The sequence below is a fragment of the Mustela nivalis genome (assembly GCF_964662115.1).
Source record: "Mustela nivalis genome assembly, chromosome: 11".
Taxonomy (NCBI): domain Eukaryota; kingdom Metazoa; phylum Chordata; class Mammalia; order Carnivora; family Mustelidae; genus Mustela; species Mustela nivalis.
Window position 1 is genome coordinate 48,968,226 of NC_139030.1, and position 23,347 is coordinate 48,991,572.

The 23,347-nt window shown below is 35.3% G+C and overlaps 1 protein-coding gene and 1 long non-coding RNA gene across 3 annotated transcripts in view; one reads left to right on the plus strand and one right to left on the minus strand.

The window, feature by feature from the left end:
- Positions 1–23,347, minus strand: part of UBR3 (ubiquitin protein ligase E3 component n-recognin 3) — a 241,053-nt gene that overhangs the window by 123,807 nt on the left and 93,899 nt on the right. Inside the window, 5 exon segments of the mRNA XM_082689242.1 lie at positions 10,223–10,311; positions 16,641–17,101; positions 18,929–19,102; positions 20,139–20,243; positions 22,148–22,289. Coding sequence (XP_082545368.1) covers positions 10,223–10,311; positions 16,641–17,101; positions 18,929–19,102; positions 20,139–20,243; positions 22,148–22,289 — 971 coding nt within the window.
- The window catches only part of LOC309843637, a 135,819-nt gene that overhangs the window by 105,212 nt on the left and 7,260 nt on the right, over positions 1–23,347 (plus strand). Inside the window, exon 3 of one of the 2 annotated variants that reach the window (XR_014300260.1) lies at positions 16,951–17,038. The exons of the other annotated variant lie outside the window; for it this stretch is intronic. This is a non-coding gene — a long non-coding RNA (uncharacterized lncRNA). Of the gene's footprint in view, positions 1–16,950; positions 17,039–23,347 lie in introns of those variants that run through there. 2 annotated transcript variants of the gene reach the window in all.

A 23,347-nucleotide genomic window follows, 5' to 3' on the forward strand; every position in this document is an offset into this window, starting at 1 on the left:
ACTGAAAATAAAGTGAATGTCTAATAATAAAGACATACTAAGTAAATTACTTCCTTATGGACCATTAAAAGTGGGCTTTTCCCACTTGCCCCCAAATAAAGAAAAGAAACACTAAATTAAAGCAGTGGTTCTCAACTTTGGCTGCACATTAGAATCAGCTGGGAATATCACATTTACATCACTATAAATATTATTAAATATTTACATCACTATTTACATATTTACATATTTGCATCACTATTAAATATCACATTTATATCACTATAACTAGATCTTTAGAAATTTTGGTTAATACATATTAGAACCATATATAAACACTTATCTCCATCTAGTGGCTATCAAAGAGTAGATACATACAGTGATATTCCAATTTCAGAAACTTAACATTGATTGTTTACTGCATTGATTGTTACTGTTTACTAAGGTAGAGCAGAATTTAAAAAAAAAAAAACTGAAAATAAAGTGAATGTCTAATAATAAAGACATACTAAGTAAATTACTTCCTTATGGACCATTTAAAGTGGGCTTTTCCCACTTGCCCCCAAATAAAGAAAAGAAACACTAAATTAAAGCAGTGGTTCTCAACTTTGCACATTAGAATCAGCTGGGAACTTTCACTATGCCTGACCCCCACTCTCAAAGACTCTTCTTTAACTAGTCTGTAGTGGAGCCTAGATACAGGTATTACTTCAAGGAGGCTATCATGAGTCTAATATGCACCAAGGTTGAGAACTGCTGAAACAGAACTACTGGTAAAGACTTAGAAGTATTACTGAGATACAGAGCGGGGAAGGGTGATCTCACGCGGAAAGTAAACAATGACCAAAAACAAGGAAGGAAGAAAGCGGAAGGAGGAGAAAGAGAGGGAGAAGAGTAAATGACCATATAATCATAGTATGATTGTATATGATTATACAAATATAGAGAAAACCACAGGAATACACAAACCAAGCTGTAATCACAGGTCATGGAAGAAAAAGAAAAAACAACACAAATTAAAAGCATGTATATTAATCTCATTCATGTAATACTCCATGCATGTGTGCACACACGTGTTCATAATGAAATCTGGGATAAAAAGAGATCTATATATATACCATACAAAATTTTCAGGGATATTCATGATACATTAAGTTTTTAAAAAAGGAAGCAAAGTCAGCCTTATGTAGAGTATAATTTTATTTCAGAAAAAAAAACATAAAATCCAGTTTTATAATTTTTATATGTATTCATATGAAGCAAGAAAGTCTGTTTACAGTAATTTATTCCAGAGGGGTGAGGTTGAAAGAAACATAGGAAGAGATGATTAGCTTTGCTTACATTTAGTTTTATATGATATATTAAGCACACTATTATGCTTTTTAAAAAATGTTTTAGATTGGTATAAGTGTGTGCCTTATTTATAGAATAACCAAAATATAACTTTTATTTATGGACTGCAGTTTTTGAAACACACCACATCACAGATGACTGACATAAAATGTCAGACCTAGCCCCACAACTATATGGTCAACTGATCTTCAAAAAAGCAAGAAAGAACACACAATGAAAAAAGACAGTCTCTTCAACAAATGGTGTTGGGAAAACTGGACAGCAACATGCAAGAATGAAACTGGACCACTTTCTTTTACCATACACAAAAATAAATTCACAAAAATAAATTTAAAAAAAATAAATAAATAAATTCAAAACAGATTGAAGGCCTAAATGTCAGGCATGAAATCTTTAAAATCCTAGGGGAGAATAGAGGCCACAGTACTGATCTTTGGCATTAGCTGTAGCATTTTCTTACTAGATATGTCTCCTGAGACAAGGGAAACAAAAGCAAAAATGAACTATTGGGACTACAAGAAAATAAAAACCTTCTACACAGCAAAGGAAAACTACAGAATGGAAGAAGATATTTGCAAAGGACGTATCTGATCAAGGGTCAGTATCCAAAACACATAAATAACTTATACAACTCAACACCCAAAAAAACAAATAAGCCAATTAAAAATGGGCAGAAGACATGAATAGACATTCTCCCAAAGAATGTCTATTCTTTGGACATCCAGATGCCAAGAGACACGTAAAAAGATGCTCAACATCACTCATCACGAGGGAAATGCAAGTCAAAGTGACAATAAGACACCACCTCACACCGTCAGAATGGCTAAAATCAACAACACAAGAAACAACAGGTGTTGTCTAGGATGTGGAGAAAGGGAATCCTCCTGCACCACTGGTGGGAATGCAAACTGGTACAGCCATTCTGGAAAACAGTATGGAGGTTCCTCAAAAAGTCAAAAGAACTACAATACAACCCAGCAACTGCACTACTAGGTAGTGCAAAAAAATACAAAAATATTAATTCAAAGGGATACATATTTAAAGCAGCATTATCTACAACAGCCAAATTATGGAATCAGCCCGTGTCCATCAACTGATGAATGGATAAAGAAGATGGAGGGGGAGGTGGGCACGCACACACACACGTGTGTGTGTGTGCGTGTGTGTGTGTGTACGTGATGGATATTACTCAGCCATAAAAAAGAATGAAATCTTGCCATTTGCAATGACATGGATGGAGCTAGAGAGTATTATTTTAAACTAAGTAAGTTAGAGAAAGAGAAATAACATATGATTTCATTCATATGTGGAATTTAAAAAATAAAACAAATGAGCAAAGGGGAAAAAAAGAGACACAAACCAAGAACAGACTCTTAACTATAGAAAACAAACTCATGGTTACCAGAGGGGAGGTCCATGGGAGATAGGTCAAATAGGTGATGGGGATTACGGAGCATACTTGTGATGAATATCGTGTTGTACTTAAGTGTTGAATCATTAAATTGTACACCTGAATATAATATTACACTGTACATTAACTAACTGGAATTTAAATAAAAATTTTAAAAACATGACAGACTAACACTATCCCCAAAACTGATATATTTATATTCAGAGCAAACAGTGCAAAAAATATTCTATATATGAGGTCTGCTTTCTAATTTCATTGAAAAGGAATTCATGGTGGAAATGCAAACTGGTGCAACCACTCTGGAAAACAGCATGGAGGTTCCTCAAAATGTTGAAAATAGAACTACCCTATGACCCAGCAATTGCACTACTGGGTATTTACCCTAAAGATACAAACGTAGTGATCTGAAGGGACACGTGCACCCGAATGTTTATAGCAGCAATGCCCACAATAGCCAAACTATGGAAAGAACCTAGATGTCCATCAACCGATGAATGAATAAAGAAGATGTGGTATATATAAACAATGGAATACTATGCAGCCATCAAAAGAAATGAAATCTTGCCATTTGCGACGACGTGGATCGAACTAGAGGGTATCATGCTTAGCGAAATAAGTCAAGCAGAGAAAGACAACTATCATATGATCTCCCTGATATGAGGAAGTGGTGATGCAACATAGGGGGTTAAGGGGGTAGGAGAAGAATAAATGAAACAAGATGGGATTGGGAGGGAGACAAACCATAAGTGACTCTTAATCTCACAAAACAAACTGAGGGTTGCTAGAGGGAGGTGGGTTGGCAGAAGGGGGGTGGGGTTATGGACATTGGGGAGGGTATGTGCTATGGTGAGTGCTGTGAAGTGTGTAAACCTGGTGATTCACAGACCTGTACCCCTGGGGATAAAAATATATGTTTATAAAAAATTAAAAAAATTTTTTAAAAAAGGAATTCAAGAAGTTTCTACTTAGTTGAGAGAGCAAGAATTTCACAAGTTACAGAGAATAATTCAAAACTACAATACTTCATAAAATGTTTTTAAACATATATGCAACAGCCATAGATACATAAAACTATGCACTACATGCATTCCAGTGTCACAAGTAGATTGGTCCTACTTGAAAGAGAACAAAGTTCACAGCTGTGCCTGATTCTAAGGAAATGGAAGAGCACTAAAAAAGAGTCTAACTTATGATAAAATTATACCCCAAACTGTCTAATGCAGCAAAAAGATATATCAGGGAATAAGAAGCAGTTAAAAATATAAAGATCATCCTTTTTAATAGTAAGAGAATTAAAATTAGACTATGATACCATTTCTTCTCCCCTACCACGTTATCAAAAAAAGTTTGACAACTTATTCTAATGATAAGTATGTAAGGAAATGATACTATGATACAATGTTGATGGGAATGCAGAACAGTAAAACTCCTATGAAAGCAATTTGATAATATCTAGCAAAATTATATATGTATTTACCCTTTGACCTAGCAATACCAATTCTAAAAATCCATCTTGTAGATATTATCAAAATATGAATAGATACATATGCAAGGATATTCACTGCAAGGCTATTTGTAGTAGAAACAACCCAAATTCCAATAACAGAAGACAATCTGAATAAAATATGGGGGGGGGGGGAGGAGAAACCTACAAAATGGAATACTATACAGCTAGAAAAGGGAATGAAGAAGATCTCTATGCACTACATGGTGGGATCTCCAGGGTAGAATGTTAAGTGGAAAAAACATGGTAAAGAAAGCATACATAGTTATCATTCACCTAAGAATGTTATCATTTACCTAAGAAAGGGACACTAGGGATATAAGTATTTTTATATCTCAACATAATTTATAAAATACATTCATATCCACCCTCCCTTCTTATATAAATGATAACACTAAATATTTAGCATACATGTTAAAAAATAAGAGGATAAACCTCAAATTAAATGTATTATTAAATAACAAAATAAATAGCTTCCTCTACAACCAACAACAATAAAAATCAACCAAATCCTGATGTGTGCCAGCTGTTGCTTAGACAATCCCACATCCCAAATGAAATCTTAAAGGCCGGGTATGGTGGACAAATGTTATTTCAACTTACCTAGTATCTCCCACCCTCAGCAGACTTCAGTTTTTGTTTAGCAGAATTGCCCCCTCACCACTCCCTTTCAGTTCATGTGATTTGAATGGGGCTGGCCCTAACAACAGGCTAGACTAATAGAGGAACATCAAAGATTTTTGATTCAGCTATTGGAAAAGTAGTAGTCTTTTCATTCTGGTTTTTAAAAAAAAAACAAAAAACAAAAAATTTCCAAACATGTTGCATATCCCTTCTATCTTGTGCCTTGTGCCTGACTCAATCAATCAATCATCAGGTCTATTCACCTCTTACTTGGCAACTGATCTCATGTCTGTCCCTTTCATCCCGTGGCTACCAACTTAGGGGAAGAGCACTTAACTCTCCTTTATTTGCTCCAAATATGAAGAAATAGTAAAGAGCAGACAAGCTTTGTTGATTGCCCAGGCCCTACAATTTACTACAGTATAACCTCAGAAGAATTACTTACTCTGAGTCTAGGCATCTTTGTCTGGAATAACCCCACCTCTCTCATGGGGATGTCAGGACAAATAAGTCAATATACAGAATGTATTTATATTTAGCACAGTGGTGGGAAGACAGTTAACATACAAAACAATGTATCACCATCATCCCCCAAAACTCATATTCTTAGACCCAAACTCAAAATACAGAAAAACTTTTGGTTACACAATATTTATAATTAAAATTAGGAAAAAAAAAAAAAAAAAACAACCATAGGGGGAGCCTGGGTGGCTCAGATCATTAGCCCTTCGGCTCAGATCCTGATCCCAGGGTCTCGGAATTAAGCCCTGCACTGGGCTCTCTGCTCCACAGAGAGTCTGCTTCTCCTCTCCCAGTTGCCCTCCCCACTTCTCGTGCACTCTCTCTCTCATGTAAGTAAATAAAATCTTTTAAAAAAAGAAGAAAACTATAGTCTAATTATGAAGAGATAATTAAGTAAATTATATAATTAAAAATAAGAATAGCAATAGCCAATGCTTATAAACACTTCTTATAGGCAAAGTACTCTAAGTGTTTTATTTATTTATTTGACAGATAGAGATCACAAGTAGGCAGAGAGGCAGGCAGAGAGAGAGAGAGAGAGAAAGGAGGAAGCAGGCTCCCTGCTGAGCAGAGAACTATATGTGGGGCTCGATCCCAGGACCCTGGGATCATGACCCGAGCCAAAGGCAGAGGTTTTAACCCACTGAGCCACCCAGGCACCCCTACTCTAAGTGTTTTAAATGTACTAATACATTCAATCCTCACAGCAACCCTAGGAAGTAGGTAGTATAAAAATTCCTTTTTCACTATGTGAAAACTGATGCAGAGAGAGGTTAAGTAAATTGCCCCGGTAATGGTGTGGCTGAGGTATAAACCTAGGCAGACAGGCTCCAAGAGTCCATGTTCAAAGCCACTATATTTTGCTCTCTCTCCAATGAACTTTAAAAATTCATTCTTCAACTTTAAATATTATAAGAAACGAGTTTTGATAATAATAATACAAGGATATTTATATGTTAAAATATTGTGTATTAAGGCAAAATTATAATATATAGTATCATATCATCAGTAATGTACATGTCTTTTGTATGGTGAGATTAGGGAAAAAATATGTCCTTCCTTATGCTCTCCTATACTGTACAATTTATACAATTAAAATGTAGTATGGGGACGCCGGGGTGGCTCAGTTGGTTAAGCAGCTGCCTTCGGCTGGGGTCATGATCCCAGCGTCCTGGGATCGAGTCCCACATCGGGCTCCATGCTCAGCAGGGAGCCTGCTTCTCCCTCTGCCTCTGCCTGCCTGTGCTCACTCTCTCTCTCAGACAAATAAATAAATAAAATCTTTTTTAAAAAATGTAGTATGTTTAAGATCAGAAGATAATTTCCAAAATAAATTCTTATTCTATGTTAAACATCTGAACTCCTGCTTGGAATTCAATTCTGTTGCATTTCAGCCATATCTGTATGATAAACCTTAATGGATCAAGGTTATAATCTAACATCCTGACTCCTATACCTAGATGACTAGTAAAAATAAATAATGGGAATAATGACCAGGAGAGCAAGATGAAACAATATGCAGAGGTAAATCTCGTCATATAAAAATGTGATAACTATAGAAAGGCATTAAGGAACAGATAAAAAAGAGTACTAATCACAAAGCAGAAATCAGCTGTATTCAGAAAGAAAAGCTTTTGTCCCTAAATTTTTACTTACTAATGTGCTATATAGATTAGAGAATTTGTAAAGTACTCTGTGATAAATTTGAAATATTCTGAGTGTTAAGTTACTAGAAATCTTAAGAAAACATCCCTCATAAACAAAGATAAAGGCAAAATAAGAAGCAACTAAAAAATGCTAACATTTTTTATAACACAAATAAGAAATAATGCAAGAAGACAAAGGAATCTGACAAATGAAGCAAAGCAGTGGACTAAAATTAAACTATATCTAGGTAATGCCAGATGGTACCTCAGGTGCAGGCCACGTGTCATGTGTTAATAATATTATAATATATAATGTCAAAAGCAAATGGTAATCAGAGACAGAGAGACGTGTGACTTTGCAATTTTTATCTCAGGAATTTGAAAATGGGCTCTCAAATAGGTTTTTGGAGTCAGATTTCTTTGGGAAGGGACTCAGTTATGAACAAAAGGAACATACAGATCTGAATGGTCCAGAATCCCACTGGCACTGCCATAACCAACATAAATAAACCAAGTGCTCATGAGTCTATACTACCTCATTGTCACCACAGAGGCACGCAAGAACGGGGACTGGGAGAAAGCAAAGCTCATTATCCTGATGGCTTCTGTGATATTGCCTCTATTGGTTAGCAATCATACCTACCTAATTTCTCAATTGTTTTTCTGGTGCCCTGACTACTGCCAAAAAAAAAGGTCAAACCTTCCACAAGTAACAAGATTTAGGAGAGGAAGTCATTAACTTTGCAGACTCATGACATTCAAAATGATCCTGAATATAACTGAATATAATATCCTCTAAATATTGCTTACAAATTTTTACACTTTTATAGTCAGCCTTCATGAGCAATATCTCCCACTGTCCTCAGCAGCTACTTCAAATCTCATGTGTTACTCTTTTCACTCAGCAGAGCTTACCTTTTAATGAACCCTGAAAACTGAAGCAACCGAGTAATTGCCTCAATTTCCCATCTGCCTTAACCCTAGTGGAACTCACCTCTATCTCTATCTACTCTTCCTTCTTCCCTGTAGTCTCCTCAGGGGAAGGGTGACCATTCTCCTATTCAAGACAGCACTTCCTAACCTCCTCTAGGTACTTTGCTTAATCAACTTCTCAGAAAACTATATCTGTTTTATCTCACTTGGGAAAGGGAGGCAACAGATAAAAGCAAGTTCCACACATATTATTAACTAGGGCTTTTTTTCTTAGCTCCTAAAGTTGCAAACAAATAAGCCAAACTGTGTATCACACTGGTTACATTACTTCCCAAAAAAAGACAGCCTTGAAGTGACTTCAGAACACAGAATTTTGATATTGAAGGACAAAATAATCCATAAACAATTTAAAATTTTTAACTTAATTTAGTAATTTCATAGTTTGACATAATATCAAGGTTGATATTGTGAAGATGTTTGCTTTGTAAAAAAAAAAAAAAAAAAAAAAAAAAGTAATATTCTTACATATGATATATTGTGGTTGAATAGGAGAATATTTTCAACTCCAGGACATGCATGCTTAAGTATTTAGGGGTAAACTGTCATGATGTCTGTAACTTACTTCATTTATCAGAAATTTATTCTGCCATATTCTAGTGGTCATGCTCAGCAGGGAAATCTGCTTTTCCCTCTCCCTCCATCCCTCCCCCTGCTCATGTTTTCTCTCTCTCTCTCTCTCACTCTCTTTCTCAAATAAAGTCTTTTTTAAAAAATAAGTAAGTAAAATTTTAAGAAAAAAAATTTTAAAGTCCTATTATTTCTCAACACTTAAAGTCAACCTCTGGATGGACACCTGATTGTGACGGCAAAAGAAAATGTCAGCAACCCTAACGATCTAAAAGGAAATACCTAATAAAGGCAAAACATAGAGACGAGGAAAGGAAAAACAGGGGTGCTTATTAATTCACTTTATATGAAGGAGTATGAAGGAACTGGCTACAGAGAGAACAGTTCATATACATTATAATTATATTTGATATGTGAAAAATAATACTAATCATGAATTTCCAGAAAGAAAGAGAAGATGGAATGGAAAAAGGGAAAGTAGTGTCAATGAACTAAATCCTTTAAGAAAGTCAACTGATACTAAATTAATCTGATAAACAGTATTCTTTACATCAAAGTTATGTCTTGAACACAAACTCACCTGCTGAGGGTTCAGAAGACATTATACTGTATCTAGACTAACCCCCACACCTCTTCTGGATGTTGATTATGTGTGCTTATGTGCACAAAAGTGCATGAGAATGTACTTTTGTACAGAAATACTATGTAATTTCTAAGATTACATTGTGAAAGAATGTATGCCTGTTTGCACATATGAGAATACACTTTAAATGCACAACTTTATTTCAGCATTTCTGTCTAAAAGTTAAAAAAAAGAAAAAAAATCACTAGAATGCAAGAGGTATCCAGGAAAGGGAATATCCTGGTTAACTGAAAACTGAGATTAACTGAAATTTAATCTATTCTTACAAGGTTTGTTAAACATTCCTCATAGCAACCTACTATCCTACAGGAAAATAGCATCCCCTCTCACTATACAAAGGTTAGCGCTAATCTTAATGAAGTGAGAAATCCAACTGATCTTAAGAACTACTGGGGGGGGGGGGCGCCTGGGTGGCTCAGTGGGTTGAAGCCTCTGCCTTCGGCTCAGGTCATGATCCCAGGGTCCTGGGATGGAGCCCAACATCCAGCCCCGTGCTCAGCAGGGAGCCTGCCTCCCACTCTCTCTCTATCTGCCTGCCTCTGCCTATGTGCATTCTCTGTCAAATAAATAAATAAAATCTTTAAAAAAAAAAAAAAAAAAAGAACTACTGAAGGAGTAGTGGAAGGAGGAGGCACTAAAAGTATTTGAAAGCTATTTCAAAAGTCTTAGGATGATTTCACAGGAAAAATCAGATTAAGTAAATACATGTTGGTGAACCTCACAAATCTGAAGGACAAAGTAACAGAGGAAAATAGAGGATATCATATTGTTGCCATCATAAAGAACTTTCTAACAATTAAAACCATGCAACAACAGAATAAACTGGCTATAACAGCCTGATCTTCCATCGCTCTACTGTTTAAATAAAGACTAGAAATCATCCATCTGTAATGTTGAAAACTGGTGAAAAATTGAACTAGATAATCCCTGAAGTAATATGTATCATTGTAAGAGTTCTAAACTAATAAATGTTAACTTACCAACATCCATTGCAGTTTCCATGAAGCTTTTCTGTCGTGAAGCAAACTCTGCAAGCAATTTCTGCTGCCTCTCTCTAGCCTTTTGTCTCCTAGATTAAACAGAAATAAAGTGATATGTATCAGACGTGTTTAAGACTTACTAAATTTCAGGAGTGTATACTGTATGAAAAGCCTTTGGCACAGAGTTGAGGACAATCTGAGAGAATCTTTAAGTAGATTCCCCGCTGAGCAGGTATCCCAATGTACGTCTTGATCTCACAATCCATGAGATCATGACCTGAGCCAAAACCAACAGTCAGATGCTTAACCAACTAAACCATTCAGCCACCCCTCCACTGTTGAAAGATGGCTTGAAGATCACTGGCTTAAAAAGGTAAAAATAAAAGCCAAGATTTACTTTAAACTGTGAAATAATTAAAGCAGAAAATCTGGATTTTCAAGAACACAATTTCCTAAGTGTATGTCAGTTGGTAGCAAGAGTAAGAAAATTCTTTTTAGCAAGGAACCCACAATTTAACCCCAGGCACAAGGAACAGCAAACTGATTGCTAGAATAAGTTAGGATGTTTAGATATGAATAAAATCTACAAGATAAGAATAGTCAGATTTACTGTTACATTAAAAATAGGCCTTTCCTATAAAAGACCTCAATGTGAGGCAGGAATCCATCAGAATCCTAGAGGAGAACATTGGCAGTAACCTCTGACAACAGTCACAGCAACTTCTTTCAAGATATGTCTCCAAAGGCAAAGGAAACAAAAGCAAAAAGGAACTTTTGGGACTTCATCAAGATCAAAAGCTTCTGCAGAGCAAAGGAAACAGTCAACAAAACAAAGAGGCAACCCACAGAATGGGAGAAGATATTCCCAAATGACAGTACAGACAAAGGGCTGATGCCCAAGATCGATAAAGAACTCCTCAAACTCAACACACACAAAACAGATTATCACATCAAAAAATGGGCAGAAGACATGAACAGACACTTCTCCAAAGAAGACATACAAATGGCAAACAGACACATGAAAAAATGTTCATCATCACTAGCTATCAGGGAAATTCAAATCAAACCACATTGAGATACCACCTTACACAAGTCAGAATGGCCAAAATTAATAAGACAGTAAATAACATGTGTTGGAGAAGATGTGGAGAAAGCAGAATCCTCTTACCTGTTGGTGGGAATGCAAACTGGTGCAGCCACTTTGGAAAACAGTGTGGAGATTCCTCAAGAAATTAAAAATAGAGAGTGCCTGGGTAGCTCAATTGGTTAGCAACTGCCCTCAGCTCAGGCCATGATCCCAGAGTCCTGGGATCAAGACCCACATCAGGCTCCCAGCTCCACAGAGAGTCTGCTTCTCCCTCTGACCTTCTCCCCTCTCATGCTCTCTCTCACTGTCTCTCTTTCTCAAATAAATAAATAAAATCTTTAAAAAAAAAAAGGAATTAAAAATAAGAGCTTCCCTATGATCCTACAATTGCACTATTGGGTATTTACCCCAAAGATACAGATGTAGTGAAAAGAAGTGTACCCCAATGTCCATAGTAGCAATGGCCACAATCGCCAAACTGTGGAAAGAACCAAGATACCCTTCAACGGACGAATGGATAAAGAAGATATGGTCCAACTGTTGGGGGGAATGTAAGCTGGTGCAGCCACTCTGGAAAACAGCATGGAGGTTCCTCAAAAAGTTGAAAATAGAGCTACGCTATGACCCAGAATTCGCACTACTGGGTATTTACCCTAAAGATACAAATGTAGTGATCCGAAGGGGCACATGCACCCCAATGTTTATAGCAGCAATGTCCACAATAGCCAAACTATGGAAAGAACCTAGATGTCCATCAACAGATGAATGGATAAAAAAGATGTGGTAGATACAAACAATGAATACTATGCAGCCATCAAAAGAAATGCAATCCTGCCATTTGCAATGATGTGGGTGGAACTAGAGGGTATTGTGCTGAGCAAAATAAGTCAATCAGAGAAAAACAATTATCATATGATCTCCCTGATATGAGGAAGTTGAGAGGCAAAGTGAAGTTTTGGGGAGTAGGGAAGGAAAAAATGAAACAAGATGGGATTGGGAGGGAGTCAAACCATATGAGACTCTTAATCTCACAAAACAGAGGGTTGCTGGGGGGAAAAGGGTAGCTGGAGAGGGGGGCTGGGTTATGGACACTGGGGAAGGTATATGCTATGGTGAGTGCTGTGAAGTGTGTAAACCTGGTGATTCATAGACCTGCACCCCTGGGGCTAATAATACATTATATGTTAATAAAAAATAAAAATTAAAAAAAAAGATATGGTCCATGTATACTATGGAGTATTATGCCTCCATCAGAAAGGATGAATACCCAACTTTTGTACCAGCATGGACAGGACTGGAAGAGATTATGCTGAGTGAAATAAGTCAAAGAGAGAGAGTCAACTATCATATGGTTTTGCTTATTTGTGGAGCATAAGGAATAACACAGAGGACATGGGGAGATGGAGAGGAGAAGTGAGTTGGGGGAAATTGGAGGGGGAGATGAACCATGAGACTATGGACTCTGAGAAACAAACTGAGGGTTTTGGAAGGGAGGGGCATGGGAGGTTGGGTGAGCTGGTGTTGGGTATTATGGAGGGCACGTATTGCATGGAGCACTGGGTGTGGTGCATAAACAATGAATTCTGGAACACTGAAAAGAAAAAAATAAATTAAAAAAAAAAAAAAAAAAAAAAGAATAGGTCTTTCCTAAAAGAGAATGAGCAGAAGCCAGAGATTTCCCAGTTCCTACTAAGATTTCTTTCTTCCAAGTTTAGTTTGTTTCAAGTTAAAAAAAAAAAAAAAAAAAAAGTCTCAAATATGACAAAGAATAAAACTATATTCCAAACCTAAGCATAAATATTCCTTTGGATTAATTCATCAATTATGAATTATTTATTATTTAGCCTATGCAATGATGAATTTCTGAACTCTACATGTGAAACTAATGATGTACTATATGGCTAACTGAACTTAACTATAAAAAAATTAAATATATCCTCAAAGGACAAAAATTTACAACACAGAAGAAATGGAAACAAAGATGTGCTAGAGATGCTCGAAGCATTTTGTGGATCTCCAAAAATGCTGTCAGAAACAATAGCATTGACAGAATACAAGTTTGGTCTCCTATACCACTACTCTGTTAATTTGTAAGTTTCTTATGTTTCTTTAATTAAAACAATCAGTTGGGGCACCTGGGTGGCTCAGTGGGTTAAAGCCTCTGCCTTCGGCTCACGTCATGATCCCGGGATCCTGGGATTCAGCCCCACATCAGGTTCTCTGCTCAGTGGGGAGTCTGCTTCCTCCTCTCTCTCTGCCTGTCTCTGCCTACTTGTGGTCCCTATCTGTCAAATAAATAAAATCCTAAAAAAAAAAAATCAGTTATGCCACTCTATAAATCACCTTTACATGTACATTTAGAGTATATCCATAAAAAATATTTCAAACAATAATTCCATATACTAAACATAAGGAAGTCACAAATGTAACTGCTTAGCACTAGTATTAAAATGCATGTCTACTCTCCCACAACCACATAAGCCTAGAAGACTGTAAGCTCCAGATAATTATGGCTGTAACCTTGATTTTAGCCTTGTGAGACTGTAAGTCGAGAACCCTGTCATACCACACCTACATTTCAATATACATTAACAGTGAGTAAAATAAACGAATGCTGTTTTAAACTGTTTAAAGAAAAAAATTCTATCCTCGCTTTCTGTGATTTGCATAAAAAAGGTATCAATTATTTTTCCTTGTGAATTTTTTATTAACTTAGGTAATTCTTTTCTAAAACTGGGCATAAATGTAAATAAAAATGAAAAGACAAACAAGTTCTGGCAGATTTCATAAAACCCAGTAATTTTCCATTATTATACCAGAGGTGGAAACACTGAGGTTGCATATTGTTATAAGTATCTAAGGGTTTCCTTCCTATTTGTATCTTATTTTCTATGTAGTTACTATTACGGATGTGATGCCAAGTTTGTCCACAGGTGAGGTAGTTGGGACTGTATCACCATCAAGTTTTTATAAACTGTCTGGCCTTTATTAAATAAAACTTAATCCAAAATCCAAAATAAATTGAGAAAAGACGTGAGAAGCATAGTGAGATTCAAATAAATTCATCTTAATCCTTCACCGTCTACTATACAATTAGCTTCAAGGACTTGTCAATATCATCAACATTACCAAAGGAAACAAAGCCCAAAAGGGAGGAAAAAAAAAAAAAACACCTTTTTTTCAGACTATTATTTATTACAACAGCATTAGAGCCTTTGCAAAAATGGCATCTGATCTACTCCAGTATCACATCTATTATGAGTAATTGTTACAAAATAAACCAAAATAACCAAGTAAAATAAACTTTGATTCACTAAAAGTTTATCTTCTTTAAAAAAAGACATTATTCTAAGTGTGTAAACCTGGCGATGCACAGACCTGTACCCCTGGGGATAAAAATATATGTTTATAAAAAATAAAAAATTTTAAAAATAAAATTAAAAAATAAAAAAGACATTATTCTATAACCAAGAAAATATGACCAATTTAAGAGGTTATAAAAATAAGAATTTTACCTCATTTTTCAACCTTCTAATTTTATCAGTAGATCTATTAAATCTTAGGCGGTTACTGATTCAAAATTAACAAACTGTCATATAAATTATATTATAGTTATTTATAACAACTCCTATTTATGAAGTACTGTGAAAAATAAAACTCTTTGGGGCGCCTGGGTGGCTCAGTGGGTTTAAGCCTCTGCCTTCCGCTCGGGTCATGATCCCAGGGTCCTAGTATCGAGCCCTGCATCAGGCTCTCTGCTCAGCAGGGAGCCTGCTTCCTCCTCTCTCTCTGCATGCCTCTCTGCCTACTTGCGATCTCTGTCTGTCAAATAAATATATAAAATCTTTTAAAAAAAGAAAGAAAGAAAACTCTTCTACAATCTTTTTTTTTCTAAGATTGATGGATTGATTTGAGAGAGAGTGAGCAGGAGTACACGGGAGGGGCAGAAGGAGAGAAAGGAGCAGACAGCCCAATGCAGGGCTCAATTCCAGGACTCTGGGATCATAACCTGAGCTGAAGGCAGACGCCTAACCGAATGAGCCACCTAGGCACATTCTCCTACATTCTTCATCTACTGAGACTTATATATATTTTCAATATAAATTATCTGTAACAAATTTAATTGCATCAAAATGAAATACAACTATATATGTGATTTAAATTGCTCCTGATACAGTTACCAAAGGACAACCTCCTAACTACTGAATCAAGTGGAACTGCCAATCTTACCTGAACTTCTGTAGTGTAAACTCACTGTTTCTTCCCTTCTCAACCCCTTTGAACACCACTCTCTACAGTGTTCCTCCTCTTTCACTCTAGCCATCCCTTTCCAGTCACCTTTATAGGTATTCCTTTCTCAGTCATTCCCTTTAATGTTTTCTTATAGAAAGTTTTATAGTAAGTGTTCTCATTTCTTACTATACACACTCTTCCATATAAGCCTTTAACTACTTACCTATATGCCCACATCTAAAGCGCTAACTCAGAATTCTCCCCTAAGTCTCAAACCCTTTATCTGGCTGGACGTCTTCACCTGGATGTCCTCTTTAAATTTAGTAATGAACGTAATTGAGCATGATCAACTTTACTGCTAAGCCAAAGCCTCTCTTATCTTGGTCCCCATCCTCCCCTAGACTGGTGAACAGGAACATTATCCAAGGAAGATTTTTATTTTTAAATACAAATATTACAATTTAACAGTGGCATCTAGCTGGCTAGGTTGGTAGAGCAGGCAACTCTTGATCTTAGGGTCATGAGCTCAAGCCCCAAATTAGGTGCAGAATTCACTTAAAAAATTCTTTTAATTTAAAAAAAGTTAAGTACATTATGATTTAACGACAAATAAAAAGCAACCTGAAGTTCTAAAAGCTAGAGCTATAAGTATGTTTTGAAACATTACTTATTCAATAACTAGTGATCATTTGTTGGAAAGATTGGAAAAGGCTAAAAAAAAAAATTTTTTTATTCTGAGAAATTAGGGTATCTTTTTTTAGTTTTCTATTCTCATTTAAAGTTGAACTGAGGATAGTTTTTTAAAGAAGCAGAACTTTTAGATAACCTACTAAGAGCAATTTTTCTAAAAGGGGTTGCCTACAAGTTTAGGGTAATAATTTAATGCTGGGGTAAGCATTCTTTTCACCCCCAACTAACTCAAGCATAATACATGCACAAGCACTGACTGTGTTTGGTTCCCTTTATCTTACAAAGGAATCAGCTACGACTATAGATGTTAAACATCCAGGTGATTAGCCTCAGATGGCCAAAAAAGAAGATCTATCAAATCTTCAACTGTACCAGACAACATGTTTAAAACATCAAAATAAAAATTACCTTTCTTCTTTGTCCAGTGTTTTCTTCTCTGCTGCAGTGATTTTTTTGGGTGGTACAGGAGGGGTCACTTTCCTACATATCTCTTCAATAATGCGCTTGTTCATTCTGCTTTGCAATGCAGCTTTTAGTAAAATTCTTTCTACTGCAGTTATACCATCTCCATGATTATATTTAGGAATTTCTGGTTGGATTAAAATTTCTATGTCATCAAGCCAAGGAGGATAGTAGGAGTTTTGTTTTCCTGAGAGTTTATGATGAAGTTTAATTAACAAAGACAATATGCTTTCTTTAATTTCCAAAATGGCTGTAGTTAACTGTGGAGCCGAACCAGGAGCAGACCATTTACTTGAAGTTTTGGGACGAACCACCTGATTTGCTTCACTGCTACTGCGATTGATGATCTCTTGAAACTTCTTTCTACGCTCTGCTACTAAGCTGAAAACTTGAGCTGTACCAGAATTCTACCGTTAAAAAAGAGAAAGAAAATCAAGAGAAGTTATTCAGTGCTAAGTGTAAAAATATGTTAGCGCTACAATGTTCAAAGTTTCATGTGAGGATTTATTCAATAGATTTGTCCTTTGGGTAAGTCTATCCCTTTACCTCTCTTAAATATATTTAGTCTCATTCAATCCAGAAACAATTCTGAGGAGAAAGACGGCTATTCACAATAACACCTCTTTCTCAGCCTCCTAGGCCTATCTACCAGGAAAAACAGACAAAGCCTGAGTAGTACCTATAGCCATATTAAAGAGGATTCATACACTAAGTTCCTCACCAGTTTACAGGAATAAAATATGTTCCGCCACTATTTATCAAGACTACTATATTCTTCAAATATAACATTGTATGTCAACTATACTTCTCCTAAAAAAAGAAAACTATACTCTTTACTAACTTGTATAAGACTGCTACATTTTCTAGTTAAGTAAATTATAAATTTTTCCTAAATTAATGGATCGGAACTACTAATTAATTTCATTTCTAAAGAACTGCAAAGTTTGAAAATTACTTCTAACACACAGTTACTAAAAGGAAATATAAAGATGAAAAACCAAACTGATTTGTGTCATATCTGAATACCACTATAATTTGTTATTTGAACAAATTTTAAATATTTCTCTCAGTAATTTATCTTCTAAATAGTCTTTTGTTCAAGCAGTCAAGCTGCATCAGAGCTCTTAGAAATCATCTTTTAATTAGGATCTGAGTCAATTTAATGGATTTAATTTTTTTTAAGCAAGCACTGAAAGGATGCTCCAGTATCAGTTGAGCTTTTATGAGCTAAATTATAGTGTACACTATTTTTTAACATCCAAACTATTTTTCAAAGTACTCTGTACCAACATTAGAGGCAAAAGCTGCTTCTTATTAAGATTTCAGTTTAATCAAAATTCCTTATGGTGTTCACAGTAAAAATATGTTGTCAAAGGCAAAGAAAGCTCCTATAAATGGACCCTACTAACAGAAGCATCTGATGCAGTGCTCTCTACCCACAAAAATAGATTGTACAGATTAGAGGTGATTAAGTTTAGTTACTTGGCATGTCATTTTAAGATTTTTCATTTCTGCCTTTTAAAAATTAGTTAATTAGCTACATGCAATGAAAAAGGTGGTTTTCAAACTAAATCCAAATACACAATATATTAAGATTTGTGTGAACTTATTTTATCAAAGTTAATTAATTGCCTTAGAAGCAAAAAAAAAAAAAAAGAAACTATAAATGGACATGCTGCCAGCAATTAAAGATTAAATTTGTTTTGATTTAGGAAACATTCATTTTTAAGATGTTAGTAACAATGCTAAACGCAAACAGACCTAAATGTGCTGTTTATAATTTGTCCAAAATCCTAAGAAATACACACTATTAAATACTATGTATTATTTTTTAACTTCAGTAATATGAATTTTCTTTAAAATTAAGCCTAAATCACTATTAAAAACACACACACAGTAAACTTTTTTTTAATTTAACCATATTAAACACACACATATACACACAAATACTTCAAAGTGTTTTTCCGATTTCCAGTTAAAGCCATATTGCTAGTTAATGCAAATATTATATACATCTACCTCTCTTTGAAGAACTTTTGGCCTTCGTGAACTCTGGCAGATTAAAGGAAAAAGATGGGTGAGGAAGAAGTTGCTTAGATATATAATAGGAAACAAAAGACAATTTAAAGTTACCTAAAACTACATTTTTCTTTTGAGTATCATAGGATGATCTAAACAATATACCCCATCATAACATAGTCTTTCCTTTTTATCTTTCTCTCTTCTACACTTACTTGTAAAGAACTCAAGCTGTCAGAGCTGGTACTTGCAAGTGAGTCTCTCTTCACTTCAGGAGCAGTCTCTGGAACTCTCACCCTAACATAGTTTATAAAGTGTCGCATGTTTGACACTAAGTTACTGCCAGGAAACCAACTGTCGTGACAACGTTCTGGTCCACACACTGATGCCTAAAACATGAACATAATGAATATGAAAGCTTGTCAAATCTGCTCTAACATACAAAGTAGATGAAATCAGCCCAAACAATCATCCACTGCCTGTCTTATTTCCAAATCCTTTACAGTCTCATCTTCAATATATATATTATAAAGTGCTAATAAACACAAATCCAAACATAAAATACAAGAATAAATTTCTCAATACTAATATGGGTAAGTCCAATGGAAGTCAGCTAAATTTCTCCTGAAAAAAATACACTTTTCAATCTGAAATACTTAACAGTACAGAATATTTTTTAGCATCTATTAGTAATAACTCATAATATAGTCAAGTAATCCTAATGTGGACTAACTGCAGAAGAAAGTCTGAAAAATCAAAGTCTGACCTAATCTTAAGGAAATATTAATGATCTTTAAATACCTACGAAAGAATATATATTGACTCAACTTAGACAACAACATACTGCCTAGTCTTTTTACTTGTTTGTTTTTGCTGTCACTATGCTGTGCTATATTTTGTCTTTTTGGAGAGAAGGGATAAAGGGAATCTTACACTTGTAAAATCAATTTCTAGTAACAACTGTTTTTATGGAAATGATACTTCTAAAGTCCTATAACATTAACAACTTGTATTCTTGAATACTTTAAAAATTCTCCCATATTTACTTCATATACTTAAAACCTTCCCAAAAAGAACATGCTACTCAAAAATAATCCCTAATCAAATTATTAAGAATTCTAGATGGAAATCCTAACATAAGAATTATTAGTCAGCAGTCAATGTTATCAGCGTAACACCAAAGTGCACTAACCCCTTTTCTTAGATCTACATTTTATGAATTATAAATTTCAAATTCAATAATATCATAAGGAGAGGGAAACCTCTAAAAGAATATATATATTTGAAGATCAAAAAGGGCCTTTTCCAGTAGTTAAAAATATCTTCTGTGTATGATGAATCCATAAATACATTTCCAGATGATACACTACCTTTGTTACGGCATTTTATAATTTTAATATTTAAAAACATAAGAAACCAACTTACCTCTTCATCTGATTCCTCTTCAGCTGAATTTTCAAGTCCTAATTCAATCAGATACAAAACCATGCAGAGTACATGTTCTGACAGATTTTGATGATCCATCAAAATCTTTAAAGAGGGAAAAATGCCTCATAATTACTTTTTCTGCACAATATATTTTATCCAAAAATATGTTGTTATAGATGAAAATGACATAATAATATATATATAAATAAATGTACAGCATGATCAGAAAATAAATAAAGCTACATCTTGGTGAAAAGACAAACTAAAATCAAAAGAACAGGTTCCTTCTCAAGATCAACAGTATTTTAAACATCTAGAAATACTGGTTCATGGATTCCTAAAGGTAATACATTAAGTAGTCCACTAAATCCATCATTATATACTAGTATCTAATAAAATAATTTTAACAAGAACGTTTTGCATCCTCGTTTGCTGATACTCTTTTCCTGATGACAAAAATACCAGATAAGTAAGTATACTAAATAAGATAATTCATGCAAATGTATTTAGCATAGCACCTGGCATATAACTGGAAGCATAATAAATATTTATGGAATATTAATGTTCTTTAAATGACTCTAAAATTAAAGTTCCCAGTCTGAGTATTTTGTGCAGATGAGTATATGTATGTGTAAGTATGTGGTTTATATGGGTGAGAAAGGAAAAAGGGATGCAACTAGGTAAGAGAGGCTTCTCTAAGGAAACATCGATAAATCTGACTTTATGTGGATTACACATTGCAAGCTTTACATAGCTTATGCAGGATTTCAGGGCTGACCTACAACAATAATTCATTCAATATGATACAACAAACTACTACCTGGAAGATACCTAAAATAGCCTAAGAAAAAAAACAGCCTGGCAGCCATCATGTTGTCCTCACTATAAGAAACCCCTCTGGCCAAATGATGGAAGGGGTACAAAGAGGAGGTTCTGTGGGAATACCTTGCTAGCTGCAGGTGAGACTGTAGAGAGTACAAAAGAGGACATTCTAGAATGGGCCTCACAGAAACTGCCCAAATGGCTGGGAAGGCTTAAAAAAGGAAGGACTTGTCACCTAAGAGCTAATTTATTCGGACTAAAGAACAAAGACTTTCAGTTAGCTGCCTTTCTAATGTTTATTTTGACTACTAAGAAGGCTTTTTTGTTCATCTTTGGCACAGGGGTGAAGACAGTAAACTTTCATAATCTTTTAAAAACCTGTTTTATACAAATTCTGTATATACCTAGCTATTTGACCTTGAGCAACAGATTCTGGCCTTAGTTTTCTCATCTTTATAACTGGAACAATAGACCAGAATTATTGTGAGGATTATACAAGGTAACATCTACAATTTGTGGAGTACAGTATCTATCAACTGGTGTTCCACAAACAGCAGGCAGGTAGTGCAGATGGTGGGAGGATCAGTGTCAGGAGGAGGTGACTGTAGGCTGGGAGGCAACAGAGATCATCCTTCCTAATCCACTATTTACAGAGAGGAAACCAAGGCTCAGCCACACACCCAGCTAGTGTGAACAACACTAAAACAGATTGCAGACTCCCAACTATGACCTATCATTACTACATTGCCTCTTCTTAATAAATAAAACATTATTAACTAAACTCAAATAAATTTTGGCTTGAAATCTTATGACAGTGAATCCTACAGTTTCAAATAAGTAACCTAAAACTAAGAAAAAAATGACTAAGAATAATTTTCTGAGTTTTATTAACATATTCTATATTAATATTTTTTAACATTATCTAAACTGGGTAAGATGAATAGTTTCCCACAAAGAATGGTGTAGTTACTCTTTCAACTTAGATTTCAACTTTCAACTTAAAATTCACATATTATGTGTTTATGACATATCCTCACACACCTTTAATATGAATAGTATTTAGTATAAATACACTTTGCTTTATAAATAGTACTTTTATGTAAATATTATCTGTTAACACTTTTATTTGAAAATTATGGAAATTAATTCTAATCTGAATCTTTCTATTCGAATTACTACTGTACCTTGTAAAGCAGAGTGAATAGCACAATGTGTAAAGTTTTACAGTGCAAAAGTCTCATGAGACCTTTATAGCTGGGGTGCAGTGGCGTCCTTTTCTTATAGGGAGGCCAGGGATTTCCAGGGAATTTTCCACTCTGTTTTAAACTGTAAAAATAAAGCAAAACTAAAATTAGGTGATAGATTTAAGATTAAACTGTGGTTTAAATAGTTTTCTATAATTTTTTGCATATTTTTCTATGCAGTACCATTTTTATTTTTTTTTAAGATTTTATTTATTTATTTGAAATAGAGAGAGAGAGATCACAAGAAGGCAGAGAGGCAGGCAGAGAGAGGGAGAAGCGGACTCCCTGCTGAGCAGAGAGCCCGATGCGGGCCTCGATCCCAGGACCCTGAGATCATGACCTGAGCCGAAGGCAGAGGCTTAACCTACTGAGCCACCCAGGTGCCCTATGCAGTACCATTTTTAATTAAATTGCTCAAAAATGCCAAACAGATAGCTATTCTTTGATAATAAACATGTTGTATAGAATAAAAATGAGTAGGGAGACCTAAGCTGAAAACTAGAAAAAAGAAATATCAGGGGCTCCTGGGTGGCTCAGTGGGTTAAAGCATCTGCCTTCGACTCTGGTCATGATCCCATGGTCCTGGGATCGAGCCCCACATCGGGCTCTCTGCTTGGTAGGGAGCCTGCTTCCACCCTCTCTCTCTGCCTACCTCTCTGCCTACTTGTAATCTCTGTCGGTCAAATAAACAAACAAAATCTTAAAAAAAAAAAAAAAAAAAAGCACTAACAATGTGATTACCAATTATTTTAAAGTCCTTGAGCAGGCAGATCTCAAGGTATTAGGCTCACACAAGGTTTAGAGATGGAACTGAGATTCCACATAAAGCTGACACCTTTGAAAAGCTTCACCCTCAAATAACAGCGGACTCAAAACACAAAAGGCAAAGTCTAAGAGAATTACACAAGAAACTGACAAATTCACAAACATAATAAAGGATATTAACACATTTCTAACAGAAAGCCTAAGAAAACAGATTAGGATGTTGAAGACTGTTTTTAAAGATGTATTTATTTATTTGAGTGAGAGAGAATGTGCATGTGGGGAGGAGGAGGGGGAGAGAATCTCAAGCAGACTCCCCACTGAGCACAGAGCCACACACAGGACTTGACCTCATAACCCTCTGATCATGACCTGAGC